A 14,559-nucleotide genomic window follows, 5' to 3' on the forward strand; every position below is an offset into this window, starting at 1 on the left:
TCCCTAGTCACTGTTCCGTAGCATTCCCAGGGTGGGGAAAGGGGCTTCCGAACTCTGAGTGCCAATTTTGTTTTAATCTAAGCCAAAACAAACAAACAAACAAACAAACAAACAAATAAAAGGAAAAATTCCTCAAGTTAAGGAGTAGCTAGGCAACAGGAAGAACATCTGGTGTACCCCACCCCCGTGGGAGCAGGAACGTCCCACGCACCCTATGCACCCTCTCTTTGCTTTCCTGCACGTTTCCTCCTCCGCCTCCCTCTTCCTTGAATTCTTTCCTCTGCGATGCCACAGAGGGAGCCTGGACCTCCTGACCTGCACCCCAGGACTCGTCCCACGGTGTCTTAGTTGTCCCTCGAGAGCGTGAAAGCAAAAGAAATCCACGATGTGACTCGAGCTCTACGTTAATGCTTCCTGTCCGTCGTCTCACTTGATCCCCCACAAATCCATAGCTTAGATGTCATTTTACAAAAGGAGGAGAAAGGTTCGTCGGGGGTAAGCACTTCCCAAGACTGCACTGCACGCCGGTAACTAGGCAGGGACGGCTCCAGGGTCCACGCTGTCTCCGGCACATCCCGTGTCCCCTGAAATTCCCGTGTAGAGTTGCCGGCCACGTTAGCTTTGTGCTACAGGACTCCCAGACCCCACCTGCCCCCATCCCCGGCCTCGGGACTCTAGTAAGTTGTACTCAAGAAAATCCCTATTCCACTGGCCTTTCCTCCACCCCCCCCATTAGTTGGTCCACTCTACAGCATTTGAATATATTCATCATTCCCTTGTTTTTGAAAATTTCTCTTTTCTTAGCTCTGGGGTACCAAACAGGCGGGTTCGCCTCCCTTTTCTTTATCAGCTCCTTGGAAACGGCCTTCGGAAGCCCTTCCCCGCCACAGCTGTTCTTCAGAGTCCAGGCTTCTTCCCGGGGCTAAGCTACTTGCGAAAGTCATTTATCTAAATAATTAGTAGAGTCACAGTGACTCGCTGTCTTCGCGAAGAACTCACGCACTCTCGGACCGCGAGGTGCCACCTCCTGAAAGATGAATCCCGAATCCCCATCCGCATCCTCGCCCGTGATGCCAGGCTCCACTTTCATACCTTCGCTTACTAGATACTGAGATTTCTGTTTCTAAATTTGATAATATAACTCAAACTGCAGTGATCATCTCCTGTAACGGGGCCTCTCCTGTTTCTGTTGTTTTTTGTCAGTGATTCATTCTCCTAGTCCCCAAATTTCAAACCCGGATTAGCGTGGGTGCCTTTCGCTTTTCCCCGCTGTGAAATCCTGTTCATTGTTTCCTTGCAAGTTGTTTGCTACTCATCCTTTTATTTTGTTTCCCTTCTCTCTGTTCTTCCGCTTCCGGTTCCTGTTCTGCTCTAATTTATCTCATTCTTCGACCACAAAATTCTGCTAAAATAGTATTTTTTTTTTACTTTTTTTTCCCCCCGCTTAATAACTTTCAGTGGATCTCTGTGGCTTGAGGAAAAGTCCAAACTCCTTGATCAGACACACAGTACCCTGCAGGATGAAGGCTCTACCTCAGTTTCCAGTGTTTTCTTCCACTCTGCTGCAAAGTTAGCTCTTCATCCCATTAGCCACGGTCCCTGAACACGAATTCCCCATTCCCGGACCACCGCCCTCATCCCTTCTCCGCGCCTCCTCTTCTCCCGCCAGAGTCCTGGCCGATGAGACTCCAGTCCCAGCCCCTCTGTGAAAGCCCCGCCCACTCCAGGCCGTCTGCTCCAATCGTTTGACACTTGTGAATTGGCCTTGAATGGTGGCATCTATTTCTTCATGCTGGAGTTGCCTTTCACATCAGATTGTAATTGGTAAGAAAACAGAACCTGTGTCCCCCCAGTTTGGGTTTTCTATCCCCTGCCCCAAATACCACACAGCCAATGCTATGCCCAGTAGGTACTTAAGAAATTTCACTTCATTATTTCTTTATTCTAAAATAAAAGGCCGTATTTGATCTGGTATCTTTTTGCATATCTGGTATTGTGGATGGTAAAGATGTGGGTGAAAATAGCTAAACGCTCATAAAAATTTCATTCCACACTTCTCTGTTGTACTAATAATTGTCCCCTCTTCCCCCCACCCACCATTGTCTTCGCTTTTGAGGAACAAGAAATTATTTTCCTTTTTAGGAAATAATATGTCGCACTCTGGTAAAAGTTCTCTCGTTTACAAATCTCTCTTACCTTCACTCTCCTCTGAATGTAATCTCAGATCCTAGCAGGTCTGTGTCTGAAGTTCAAGGAGAAAAGCATGGGCAGACGCCACTGTATATGACGATCGACAACAGGCAATTTCCTTCTTTCTTTTTATTGAAAAGAAATCATTTCTATTCTAGCGCAAACAATGTATATTTTACATCATAAAGCAAGATATAATTTACATATTACATTTCTTATGAGATCTTTATACCCTAAACGTCATTCCCTTTTTTATTCGGTCACCTCTTCTGGTTCCATTTAACCTGCCATGCACCCCACAAATCAGCATCGTGTGTGGGAGGGGTTGGGGACACAAGCAGACATTTGCATGTATTCATCTGTATCTGCGTATGGTGATGGTGAGGAACGGGGTCCGCCTTTGAACTCTGGTCCCGAGGCCCTTTGTCGATGGCCGGCTTGGAACCCAGAGGGCTACTTACTCCTGCAAACCACCTATCAAACTTCTACTTATTTTAAGTCAGTAATAAATGAGTGCTTGTACCACGGGTATATTTTTGATCAAGTGCTTAGATAATAGGTGCCTGTGGTCTACATTCACCAACAATGCCAAGGTCCTGTGGCCAGTTCGCACGAGTTACTCTGAGGTGTTCCCAGACGTCACTTGCTCAGGCACTGGAGGAAATTGCCCAGATTCACCTAGCATTCGGGTTATGGGGTCAGGCTTTTCTGTTCACCACTGAAAATGGATGTCAGGATGAAACCCTCAAGTGACATTGTTTCATGTGACAATTTCCGACTCCCTCTCCTAAGACTCCCCGCCGCGCTTCTTAGCAAACTCTGTTCATGTGTAATTTCTGTTTCTTGCTCTATAACCCAAATCTTCTACCAGATGTTTCCCCCAAACCCCAAACTCCAATAGTTCCCCAATTCCTTAGACTGCACTCACTTCACAAGGAAGGTTTTGTCTGTTGGGGCTCATGGTTTGTCTGAGATGCAGCAATCCACAGCAGCCAGTAAGACAGAGACTTAGTCCAGGGACCCTTCAGCGAGCAAGTCACGTGTTTTGTTCACCAGCCCACGTGAACCATTCAGTAAGAAATGTTTGAATCGTAGGTGAAAAGAACAGGGAATCAGTGGATGAAAGCATAAAATGGGCTTCCTTCTTGTTCCTGAAAGAAGCACAGAATTGACATTTGCAATACATTTGCGGGTCGGTGGCCGTTTGTGAGCTCGATCTGGTATGCCAGGGAAATAACAAACAGGAACTGAAAGTGCATCTTACACTCCAAATCCCTTGCCTGTCGCTCAAGGTTTGGCAGATTTGGCCAGAATCGATCTAAAGCCATTTAATCACCTATTAACTAAAATGATTAGAACCAAGCTGGTCAGGATGAAAGTATAAGCGGAATTTTTTTTTTTTTTTTTTTTTTTCTGCTCTGTGTGCCTTAAAATGATTCTTTGGTCAAATGATGTGATTTCTCAGAGGTCTGTAAATAAACCAAATGCAAGGTTATAAGTATTTACAGCAAGGTAGCATTTCCTCGCTAGAAAACTAGGTTTCCAGGTACCGGACCCTCCCATTGACATCGAATGCTTTTATAGTCCCTTTCCTCCCGTGGCAAAAAAGTGCTGGACATACAGAGAATACAGGAAAGAACAAAGGAGCAAATGAATTGATCCTCACAACACCCCTGTGAGGTAGGGAGGTATCGTTAAACCCATTTTACAAAGAGGGTAAACTGAGGCACCGCGTGGCAATGTGGTTTGGTCAAGTCCAACTGACAAATTACAAAAGCACAGCTGGAAACAAAGAGAAAGAGACAAGAAAGGTCTCCCAGCCCTGGCCACTGAACTTTATTTCAAAATATTAGGAAATTAAAAAGTAGCCCATAATTGCCTCTTTTGAAATTTAGACAAACCTTTAAAATATTCCATTAAAACATGTGTCTTTCGGATTCCTGTTGAGGGGAGAAAGGGCAGGCGACCAAATGGCTTTTCCTCCTCTCTCTAAGTGTGATTCCCGTGATAGATCGGGGATTCCACCGGGGCTCAGGCTCCAGAGTCAAGGACATTCTCATAAGCCTCAAATAGTTTCTAATTTATGTAAAGCCCTCATGTGAAAATGAGCCCTGTTCTCAAACAGCTGCCCTAACAATCACTCTGTATCGAGTAAGAAAGGAAGCAAGGTCCCCAGTAAAAAGTCTCATCGCTGTAGTGATAAGGGCAGTGGTGACGGCGTGAAATTCGCTTTTTGTAGCGTCTGAGAAACTGCAAATCAAGCTCGCAAGAATATCATATATATAATATATCAATATATACAGTCTATATATAAGTGTGCGTCTGACGACCATTAAGGCACCAAAGAGATGGAGGCCATGCCTTTCACAACTCAGTCTTTGTTTTCCGAGAGAAATTTCTCTCCCTCTCTCAAGTGAAAAATATTACTTCTATCAAATAGCGCATGACAGCAAATCATTCAAAAACAACAAATATCTTTAACTTAAGATAGCTGATTGTTTGGATGGGGGTGGAGGGTGATGGTGATATTATCTATAGTTTAGAGCTTAGACCCAGAGCTTAGAAGTAGCCGGACACAGCCAGTCCCACTGGATCAGACGGGCCAGTGACCAGGTGTTGTACACGATGGCTTTTTTTTTTTTTTTCCCAGTAGCTGATGGCAAAACCTTACCATGACCAACAGAGATGGAGACAGCGAGAAAGGAAGTCATGTCTGGCACAGATTCTTCAGAAAGACTGGCTTTTTAGAAGTTCCTAGAGCCTTCTATACAGAGAACTGGGAAGAAGGACAGGGTAAGGCACTGAGGTTTAAACAAGTCAATGAGGAGATTATTCGGACAGTTATTCAGAATATGCATATGTATAGAATATATGTATATTCTGAATATATATATATGTATACTCCGTTTCTTTGGCTGCTGTAGATTTTTTTAGAACCCATGCGATCATGGGAGTGAGTGGGCTGCACCTGACTGGAGAAGCTCGGAGTATATGAAGCAAAAAGCACAGGAACAGAAGGGGAAACACAATGAACGCACAGAAGCAGGTGGTGCTGGCGCCCGAGAAGGAGGAACATTTGTCAACTAACGTTCGTTTGGCTCCTCTCCTGCTTTTCTCTGCCATGGTCCCAATATTTTAGTTCTGTGTTTGGTTTGTTTTTATTATTATTATCGTTATCATTATTTTCCGGCAGATGAAGAAATGACAGAACAGGATAGGTGTCTTATGGGTTTTGGTTTCTTCTTAGGCCTGTTTAATTATTTTTTCCTCAGTTGACTGTCGGCACCTGGCTCCTCTGTAAACTATACTCCTTGGCCTTCAGTCTCAGGTTGGCAATGCTGTTGGCCATGTTGACGCCCTGTGCAGGGCCACTGTTGGCACATGTGGCAGAGTAAGTAGCCATGGCACTGCGGGGACAAAGGACAACAGGCATTAGTTTCACGAAGCTGCAAGTCTGTGGCCCAGATGGATGCATCTCTGAGGATGGGGGCGGGCGGGGGCAGGTGGCTGGCCCGGGCGACCCCCGGGGTCCCTTCCGGCCCCAGACTCTGGGTCTAAGGCGCTGGAGGAAGGGTGGCCGTGTTTTCAAGGGCAGGGAAAGCAGGGGGGAGGGGAACGAGGCAAGGGACGGGTAATTTGCTGTGTTGGGGACAGTGAGTAATGATTTATTTCTGGGGTGAGAGAAGAAAGCTGCTTATGCAGAACGGCAGGTGTTTCATCAGATGACCAATTAAAACTACTTAATCCCTCTTCCTGCCTGGTCCCTGGGGGCGGGGGGAGCACTGAGGAGAGAAGGGGACGTTGGGAGAGAAGCGTTTTGCCTCCCTCACTCTCGGAAGCCGACTTTAATGCTAACACATTTTGGATACTCAGTAGATACCATATTAAGTCGTGTATTTGGAGAACCAGCTAAACGTCCCAAGGTAACTTTTCTGCTGTTCTTCCTTCAGTGGTCGACAGCACCAAGCGCTGCCAGATCGAGAGGCTCCGTCCCGAACGGCCCTGATCTTGTAACTTCTCAGAAGTGCTCGAGTAGCTCTGTACCCCGCCTTTGGGACCATTTCTTTTGGAAACGGTCAAATCTCCCAGATAAATTGGCAAAGGCTTCAGTTTCAGGATTCCTGACCTGTTCCCAAATGTCCACACCGCTGAGAAAAACCTGAAGTTCTGTTTTTCATTGTCAGAATTGTAATTAAGACCTAGGAACACCACTGGGCAGAAATTTGTAATTGATGGTTTACTGTTAATTGCATCCATGCATTTCTTTTAAAGGAAAAAGTAATGGTTTCTTAGACTTGGATGCAAATTATGCATTACTTTATATAAACGGTTAAAAGGGAACTCATTTTAATTAAGTGAAAATGTTTCTAGTTGTTTCTAAGATTAGCAAAATCCTTTGCAACGGGGTGCGGGGGGGCTGAAATGAGATAGACTTATAAATGGAATGACATTGCCTGCATTCCGATGAACTTTTGTCAGCCACACAGGAGTTTGCGGTTCTGGGGATCAAGTGACAGACCAGAAAGAGAGAAAACTAAAGCTACTCTACAAATAGGGAGACCATATCACTAATACTTATTTGGGACACCACACAGTCACGATGTGAAGACCCACAATAGCCTATTTCAGCTCAGTTACTAGTAATTAACCCAGGAAAATTAGCTTAAAGAAATATAATTAGTCCCAGATCACCAGGTCTTTCCAGAAATACACATCCTTAATTTAAAATCTTTAAATGTGTGTGTGTGTGTGTGTGCATGTGTGTGTTCGTGAGTGTGCTTGTGTGTGCGTGTGTGTCACATGGCAGAAGCAGCCTCGGAAGGGTTCCAGAAGATTCCTACGTGCTTCTGCTACGTTTTTGCCTGCTTCCGTCTTACTCATTTCTAGATAGATAATCTTAACCGTCTACACAAAGTCAGGTTCTCCTAGAGCACCCTGTACTTCTCCTCCTGGCACCTATTTCATTCAGCTCCTCAGGCTCCACATATCAGACACCACGTCTGCCTCGGTCTCCACTGTCTCCCCACGTAGAGTTAACCTCGTAGCCGCCAGGTATTTGGCATTCAAGAAAGTATTTAAATGAATAGATGAATAACTGAGAAATATCTAGATACAATATGATTAAACAGATTCCAGCTCAATGTCATTTTTCTCTGTCATCCTGCTACAAATAATGATTTCTTAAACTATTTTACCAGTATGCTTAGATATTTAGGAATTAGTCCTTCTTATTAATTTTGGTATCTTAATAGAATGAACAAAATCAGAAGGTACATGACAAAGGCAGAGGCTGATGATGATATAGTCTCACATCCATCAAAAATATCTTTTAACAGGAAAAAAATGAATGAATATTAATGTTAGTTAGACTTTAGAATATACCGTCACATCTACCACTGTCTACCAAAGACAGAGAAAGAAAGAGTCCCCAGTTAAGGTAGATTTCAATTAGGGGATAAATGACCAGAACAACCCATTAAAATAAAATGAGTTTTTAAAAATAATATACCAAGAAATTTCATTTATTTTTCAAATCCACATACATATAATCATTTAACGCTTATACGAATTGCATACTTCCATTCCAGGCCCTACCAGAAATACATGTGAATCCATAAATCCCATATATTCAAGAAATTTCTAGGATACACTGAAATCTAAGATTTCAAAGAAATCAAAGATCCAAGTAGGTAAGAAAAGAGAATTAAGCCCTGAAGAGGGTGCATAGTATCATTTAAATGCAGAGGAGAGAAGCTGGAATTGTGAGTTATCTGTATTATTTGTTAAGTACTGAGAAGGACAGTGAATGACGTAAAGAAAAAAATTCTCTAATAACTAATAGTGACTGTCATGGAGCATTGTGCTTTTAAGTACTTGGCCTGATTTTCTGAGGGATATGTTTTCTATCCTTTGAGATTCTAGACAAGCAAAGTCCTATTTAATAGAGATTCTCTCCTTTATCTGATGATCAAAGGTGTGGTCCATTTTCCTTAGCAGAAAAAGGGAATTAGAACATCGAAGACATGGTTTGCTGAAAATACTGTTATTATTTTCTAGAAACGTCCACTATAGTTGCGATTTCATTGTTATCTATCAGAGAACCACTTTTGCTGTACGTACTGCATAGCTTTCTAATACCTTCTGATGTTCTCGTCTGAAGACTTAATATGGTGACGCGTTTCTTAGAAATACTGAGCTACTCTCTCCAGGGCAGGCCAGATATTAACATCCCAAATGAGATGAATGTTGACCCACTGTGGGTTCCGTTTTGCACAGGAGATTGGGTTTTGTCTGAGATATTTTCCCTTAAATGGCAGGCTGTTTCCGGATTGAGAACAGCATCCAGTGGGTTATCAGGACACCGCTGTATTAGTGAGGCCCTGACTTGTAGGTGGCCTCAAGCCAGTGAGCATGAAGGTGAAAAAGCAGTGGATATTCACAAGTGAGTTTTGCTTAGTACGTGATAACATTTTCACTTGATAAATGTTCAGGAAAGTTAAAAACTTTCAAAAATTGATCTAATCGACCCCATAAGAAGTAAAATAAAGAAGAGAGTCTAATTTACAGCCTCTTAACAAATGTTTAGACTATCTAACTCTGCGAGTAGAGACTACAGTGAGATTTGAGCGCAGACTAAATAATTACGAGTAGTTTGACATGAGTCTAGTTAGTCTACTTGAACTATAAGTGCCATGTAGGCAAGCAGGAATCCGTCCTTTGACACACCGGTGACAAGCGAGACTTGGTACAGGACAGAAAAGACAAGAGCTAGTGAGTGAGTACTCCAAGGGCAGCTTAGTCGGCTTAGTCGTGCTTTAAAAACGGCATTAGAAGTACGATGGAGAGGACCCACTTGCAAAAGTGACAACAGATGCAAGAGAGCCCCTTGAGTGGCTGCCAGTCAGATCGTTCCTGACCACCTGTTTCCCATGTCATCAAAACTTCTAAAGCTCCGTGTTAGGAAAAGAAAGAGAACTCCAAAATGTTTTCTCACAAGACAGAAAACTTGGTTTTCAACCAAGTTTACAGGGCATCCAAGCCCTATAAAGCGATCGCTTCTTGCTATGCAGGATTAAGCTTCCTGGGATAAAAAAGGTGAGATTGAAACTAAGTGATCTGTGTAGACTGAGCACGTGATAACACCGAGGAGCCGGCTGCCTGACACCCGGACATCCTGCCCCCCGGTCTTGTTCAGGAGTAAGGCCCACCTAGTCCCCTAACAGGAGGCCGACATGAGTCTGGGGACCGGGTTCATAGAGTTTGGCCAAAGCGACATCTCCGTTTCGTTTTTAAGAATGTAAAGTTCTTTGCGTCCATGACCAAGAATCCACACTGCCGAATGAAAGACACCGAAGAATTAGAGGGAAAGCTCGAATCTCACCTGCCACTTCGGCACTTCTACAGTGAGGCCTGCACGGAGCTGGCACAGCGAAGTCAGCCTGAAGTTTTTCCCTGACCTTATCTGGAGCTGCCTAACAGATGGAGCGCAGCCACAGCCGGCAGAATGCTCGCCTCCGGCTGGGTTAGGGTTCGCTTTTCACAGGGGACACGTCATCCCTGATAATCTGGACCTACCCCGAAATGTCGTGAGGAAGAATGTGTTAACGTCACCGCCAAACACCAAGGAACCATGGGAAACGCTGTACATGGTCCGACTTTAAAGCCAGGAAACGTACGGACATCTGGCCCTCCGCTTTCCGGTCACCCACTCCTGGTCACCCTTGGTCACGCACCCCTGGCGTAAGTCCCACAGACTACGAAACGGTTGGGGAGAAAGGTGGGGGCGTGGGGAATGATAACACCTGACTCACTTTGCAACTCTAATTTTGTTTCCTATTTGGCCCTTTTGGACAAACGATGACAAACTGTTGGAAACTCCACTCCCATGACAGATCTGTCAGCCTGAGAAGTCTCAGTGTCTCCTGGACCCTAGGGGTTCCCAGCTCTGGATTTTTCCAAACGCTGCAGAGCGAGGTTTGCGACTCTGTGACGCCTGGAGGCCGCGGGCCTCTGTCTTAGGTTCGTTCTTTTGTTGGTTCGAGAACCAGGGAGGAGAAACTTCAGTGTGAGTTTTCCTAGAAAATTTCCTTTTAAAGAGAAACCCCATGAATCTTTTGAAAGCGACCTTTTGTGATTCAAATAATCGTTTCTAACTTCTGTTTTTAAAGCTCGGAAGTTTTTTTCCTTTAAACGTGTATTCAGCTCTTAAAGCAGACACACTGGCCGGCAGTTCATCGGTAAGCCTTCGGTTTGCTCTGTGCGTTCAGGGGTGCTTCTGCCATTTTTACTGTTTCTTTCTACGGATGTTTTAGATACGAAGCTTTGCATCGCTTTTATTGTCTCAACGATTTTTGTATTTCTTATTTTGGAACGCACATTGCTCACCTATCGGTTCCAAATGCCCCTGGGAGGTACGTGATAGGAAAACTGTGACTAGTTCAGCCTTAGGGACGAGGTGACTTAAGAGATGGATGACCCAACTGGCCCGAGGGGCACCAGGAGCCAGGACGAGAACATAGTTCTTCCGACCTCCGCCCCAATCTCTACCGTCACCTAAAAGCCTCACTCATCAAAATATGCGGCAAGTGTCACCAGCTTGGTGGCACGTGAGAGCACGTTAGAGACGCAGATCCCAAGTCCCGCCCAGACTTAGGAAGCCGAGTCTGCGCTGTGACAGGATCTGGGTGATCCACGCGCCCCTGCTCTGGGCTCTCAGGCGACCGCTAACTTCACAGACACATCGTGTCGCAGCCGCGGCTGGTTTCCGGGGCCGCTCCCCGCTCGTGGACCTGTCTGCTCTCGCGTCTAGGACTGCGAGCCCCGCTTGCTTGAATGCGCTTGTTTCCCACTTACACCCTGCCCCCAGCGGCCACCCCCTTCCCCCTCTGACAAGTTACCTTTTCAGTGTCTTCCGTTAGAATCCGTTATGAAGCCCCTCGTGTAAACAACATCTTGGGAGGGACGAGGATCTATTTTTGAAAGTGTGAAAGGGAGAAATGAGCCAAATGCGTTCAGCAGAGTCGGGCAGCAGCGTGACCACGATCGATCGGAGGCGGGGAGCAGGAGGAGGAGGTTGGGGGTCGGGGGGGAGGACAAGGACGGCTGGCCTCCCTCTCACTTGTCCCTCGTCTTCTTTGAAGCCCAGCCCTCCCCCTGGAAATGGGCCTCCAGACTAAGGCTGCAGAGCCAGCCCGTCTCTCCCTGTCTCGCACAGGAAAGGGCATCTCTGGGGAAAGGTTTCTAGAATGTTTCTAAAATAACAGTCAGAAGTCCAGACTTGGTTAATGGGCACTGCCCAGGAGGCAGCGCCCTATAAGGCAGTGGGTCGTGAAGACGCTGGTGCTGGTGTGAGCCTTCGCTCACCTCGGGCAAACAGTCCTGAGCTAAGCAGTGGGCGTGTGTGCCACCAACGAGCTGCCATCCACTGGCTACGGGCAGATAAAGAAGACACCTGGCAGGACGGGGGGTCTGTGCTGGGGAAGGCTTTGCTCCTTCTTGAAACCCAGGTGCCTGCCTGCCGTCATCGCCTCTGACATGAACGGGGGTCATGGTGTGCTAAAAATAGCCTGAACCGGATGTCCCAGTTTGCCAGGGACGATCCCAGTTTGCTGCCTGTCGTTCAAGCCTTTCGCTCTCAAAGGTGTCCTGGTTGGGATGGTAAATGATGCAGCCACCACTCTGGGTGTAAAAGACACCCAGAGAAAACCTGCGTTGGCCATGTCCCATCCCGTAACTCTGACCACAATTGCTTCGAGCCTCGGTTTTCTCTCCTCTTCCAGGAGAGAGCCGTGGAAGTCAGCAGACTGCCCTGTTTGGCAAAGCCGTCCACTCACCATCCTGGGTGGCATGACCAAGCCACATCGGTCATCCCGGGGGAAATCCACACACCTCAGGAGGTGGGGCCCAGCTGCAGGCCTGCCTCACTGCTCGAGACAGAGCCCGAATCAAAAGGGCGTGTTTACGTAGCTCCCCAGTCTTATCCTGTTTACTATTTCCAATGTATCGTAAGGGTTCATCTGAATGAAAAGGCGGCTGTGTGCCCTAACGTGCTGGGCGGAAATGGGGATGGCGAGCTCTGGTCTAATCTGCCTGCCGCAGGCTTACACTTGGGCAAGCGTTTGGTCTCTTCTTTGAAACCAGAGCGAGGACAGAGCTAGCACACAGGAGCGTTCCAAGGGTTAACCAAGAGAAATGCCTTTTAATGAATGTCGCTGTGAGTCAGCTAACTCGACACGATGGTACCGACAGAGAGCGAGTCCATTTTCCAGAACACGAAAGGTCTACCGTTTCCTCTGCTTTTCATCGCTTGTTTTTCTTTTATATTTTCTTAACAAGGCTTATATTTCCTACCAGGCTTCGAAATGTGAAATCGTGAAGTATTTTGGTTCCAAACGTAGCAGAAAAATCTCCAAGTAACAGAATAGTTTTTTGCCGCTTTTCGAAATTAGTCAAAACTATTAACACTTGGTAATCAACATGGGTCAAAAACATTAGTAGTGATTAAATTACTGCTTTAAACCATCACTTTTCTACTTCTATCTGGAGATTAACTTATTCTTCATACAGAATATGAACCATCAGATTCTATGAATTTTTTAATTATTTTTTTACAAACTCTGTTTCCAAGAGAGAAATGATATAAAAGTATACCATGAAATAAGTAAAAAGTACTAGGTTATATAATTTTAAGTGAAAAGAACAGAATACAAAATAATATGTACACTAGGCCTACACTATATAAAACGTGGAACTCCGATTGCTGAGACAAACTAGTTACGTCAAGATGGTGGAGTTATGAGTGTTTTTTTTTAAAAAACGTATCTAGGATTGCTACATAATCTTTCAAATTAAAATAGGACATTTCCCCCCAAAAGGCATGCATAAATTGCATATTAATAATTACAGTGAGATGCCCACATACGGAATATACATGATGCAGGCACTGGGCTGTGAGCTTCTGCGGAGGTGCAGGTCACCTAACCCAATATAAATTCAGGAAGGATTCTGTCCCCACTCCTGCAGTATACTGCCCTCAGCCTCTCACTGGTAGGGACCAGTTGACAGTCACCTGGATTATTTAGAGCTGGCGTGAAAAGTTCCTACCTGTGACCCAGGCAGAAAAGGGAGCAATACTTCCTGGTTGTGACCAGAGTCGAGCCAGAGACCTTGAAACATCGAGCTTGGGACCACATCCATGTCACAAGCCATTTACTGAGTCTATGAGCTGTCGCTCTCTATCAGAAAACAAAGCGGTCTTCCACGTATTTAAAATGGTAAAAAGTACGTGACTTCGCAGTGGTCTTCAAAATGTCTTTTTCTACGGGAGAGAATTCTATGGGAGAGAAGTCTAAGTCTTAAATAGGACATACAGATATGACTCATCTTTTGAAATCAGCAAGGCATACCATGTCTAGAGCAAAAAGGAATCTCGATTTCTTATGCATGGCGGCTCTATGTCCGGAGGCCGGAGTAATTCAGGCTAATTTCACAGTGGGGGCTTTAAAAGAGACTTCCAAATGCATTTATGGTGCTGTCTTTCAAGGAACTGACTGAGAACAGACAGAACATTTAGGCGAGGCCTTTTGCTTTGATTAGAGCGATCGACTTTTGAAAAGTATTTGAAAAATCACATCGGGAGTTGGCTTCAACTGGGGGATAATCTCCTATAATTACAACGTCTCCTTAAACAGTTAGTTAACCTTAACGATTAAAAGGTAACCAGAGCATAATAAATGCATTTATCAATAGTTCCTCCTCCGCTGCTGTCAGCTGGCGAGAACACAGAACCTGGATCTGGTTTCTGAGTGCGCTCAGGTTCAGGTTCAAATAAAGACACTTCAGACTGACGACGATGCCTTTGGCACGTGTGTCCCAGCTCCCCTCTGGCGCTCGCCTGTGGTTTCCAAACAGCATAATAAATGGAGGTTCAAAGCCCCTCCGAGACACTGAAATAGTACTCTGTTATTTGCTTCTTTAAAATTGTTTACCTTTTTAATAGCAAAGTTTAGTGTAAATTATACATTGTGTTTATACTTAAAAAACCCCGCACAAACAAACTGACCCCCAAAGAACTTCAGATAAGTAGGTAAGAATCGGCAACAGAATAGGAAGGCATTTTGGATCATAAGACAACCCCACCTACTAAACAAAGAGCTATGGCCATGAAACTGAGCTGAACGATCTTGGATTTTCTTTCCTTCTCTGTCTGTCTCTGTCTCTCTCCTTTCCTTCTTTCCTTCTTTCCTTCCTTCCTTCCTTCCTTCCTTCCTTCCTTCCTTCCTTCCTTCCTAATTCAAAATCAGTTTTCCTGTGAAGTTTGCCTTTGGACCTACACTTAGAGCCTTACAAATTAAATTACCACTTGAGCAC

The 14,559-nt window shown here is 45.2% G+C and overlaps 1 protein-coding gene across 3 annotated transcripts in view; it reads right to left on the minus strand.

Moving 5' to 3' along the window:
* Positions 1 to 3,609: 3,609 nt before the first annotated feature.
* PRRX1 (paired related homeobox 1) overlaps positions 3,610 to 14,559 on the minus strand; it is a 70,708-nt gene continuing 59,758 nt past the window's right edge. Inside the window, exons 4-5 of one of the 3 annotated variants that reach the window (XM_011371715.2) lie at positions 11,088 to 11,159; positions 3,610 to 5,597 (exon numbers count right to left, since the gene is read on the minus strand). In XM_011371715.2, coding sequence (XP_011370017.1) covers positions 11,105 to 11,159 — 55 coding nt within the window. In that variant the 3' untranslated portion in view covers positions 3,610 to 5,597; positions 11,088 to 11,104. Of the gene's footprint in view, positions 5,598 to 7,696; positions 9,523 to 11,087; positions 11,160 to 14,559 lie in introns of those variants that run through there. The other 2 variants (XM_011371716.2, XM_011371714.2) reach the window with 2 other exon arrangements.

The sequence above is a fragment of the Pteropus vampyrus genome, unplaced genomic scaffold (assembly GCF_000151845.1).
Source record: "Pteropus vampyrus isolate Shadow unplaced genomic scaffold, Pvam_2.0 Scaffold194, whole genome shotgun sequence".
NCBI lineage: Eukaryota > Metazoa > Chordata > Mammalia > Chiroptera > Pteropodidae > Pteropus > Pteropus vampyrus.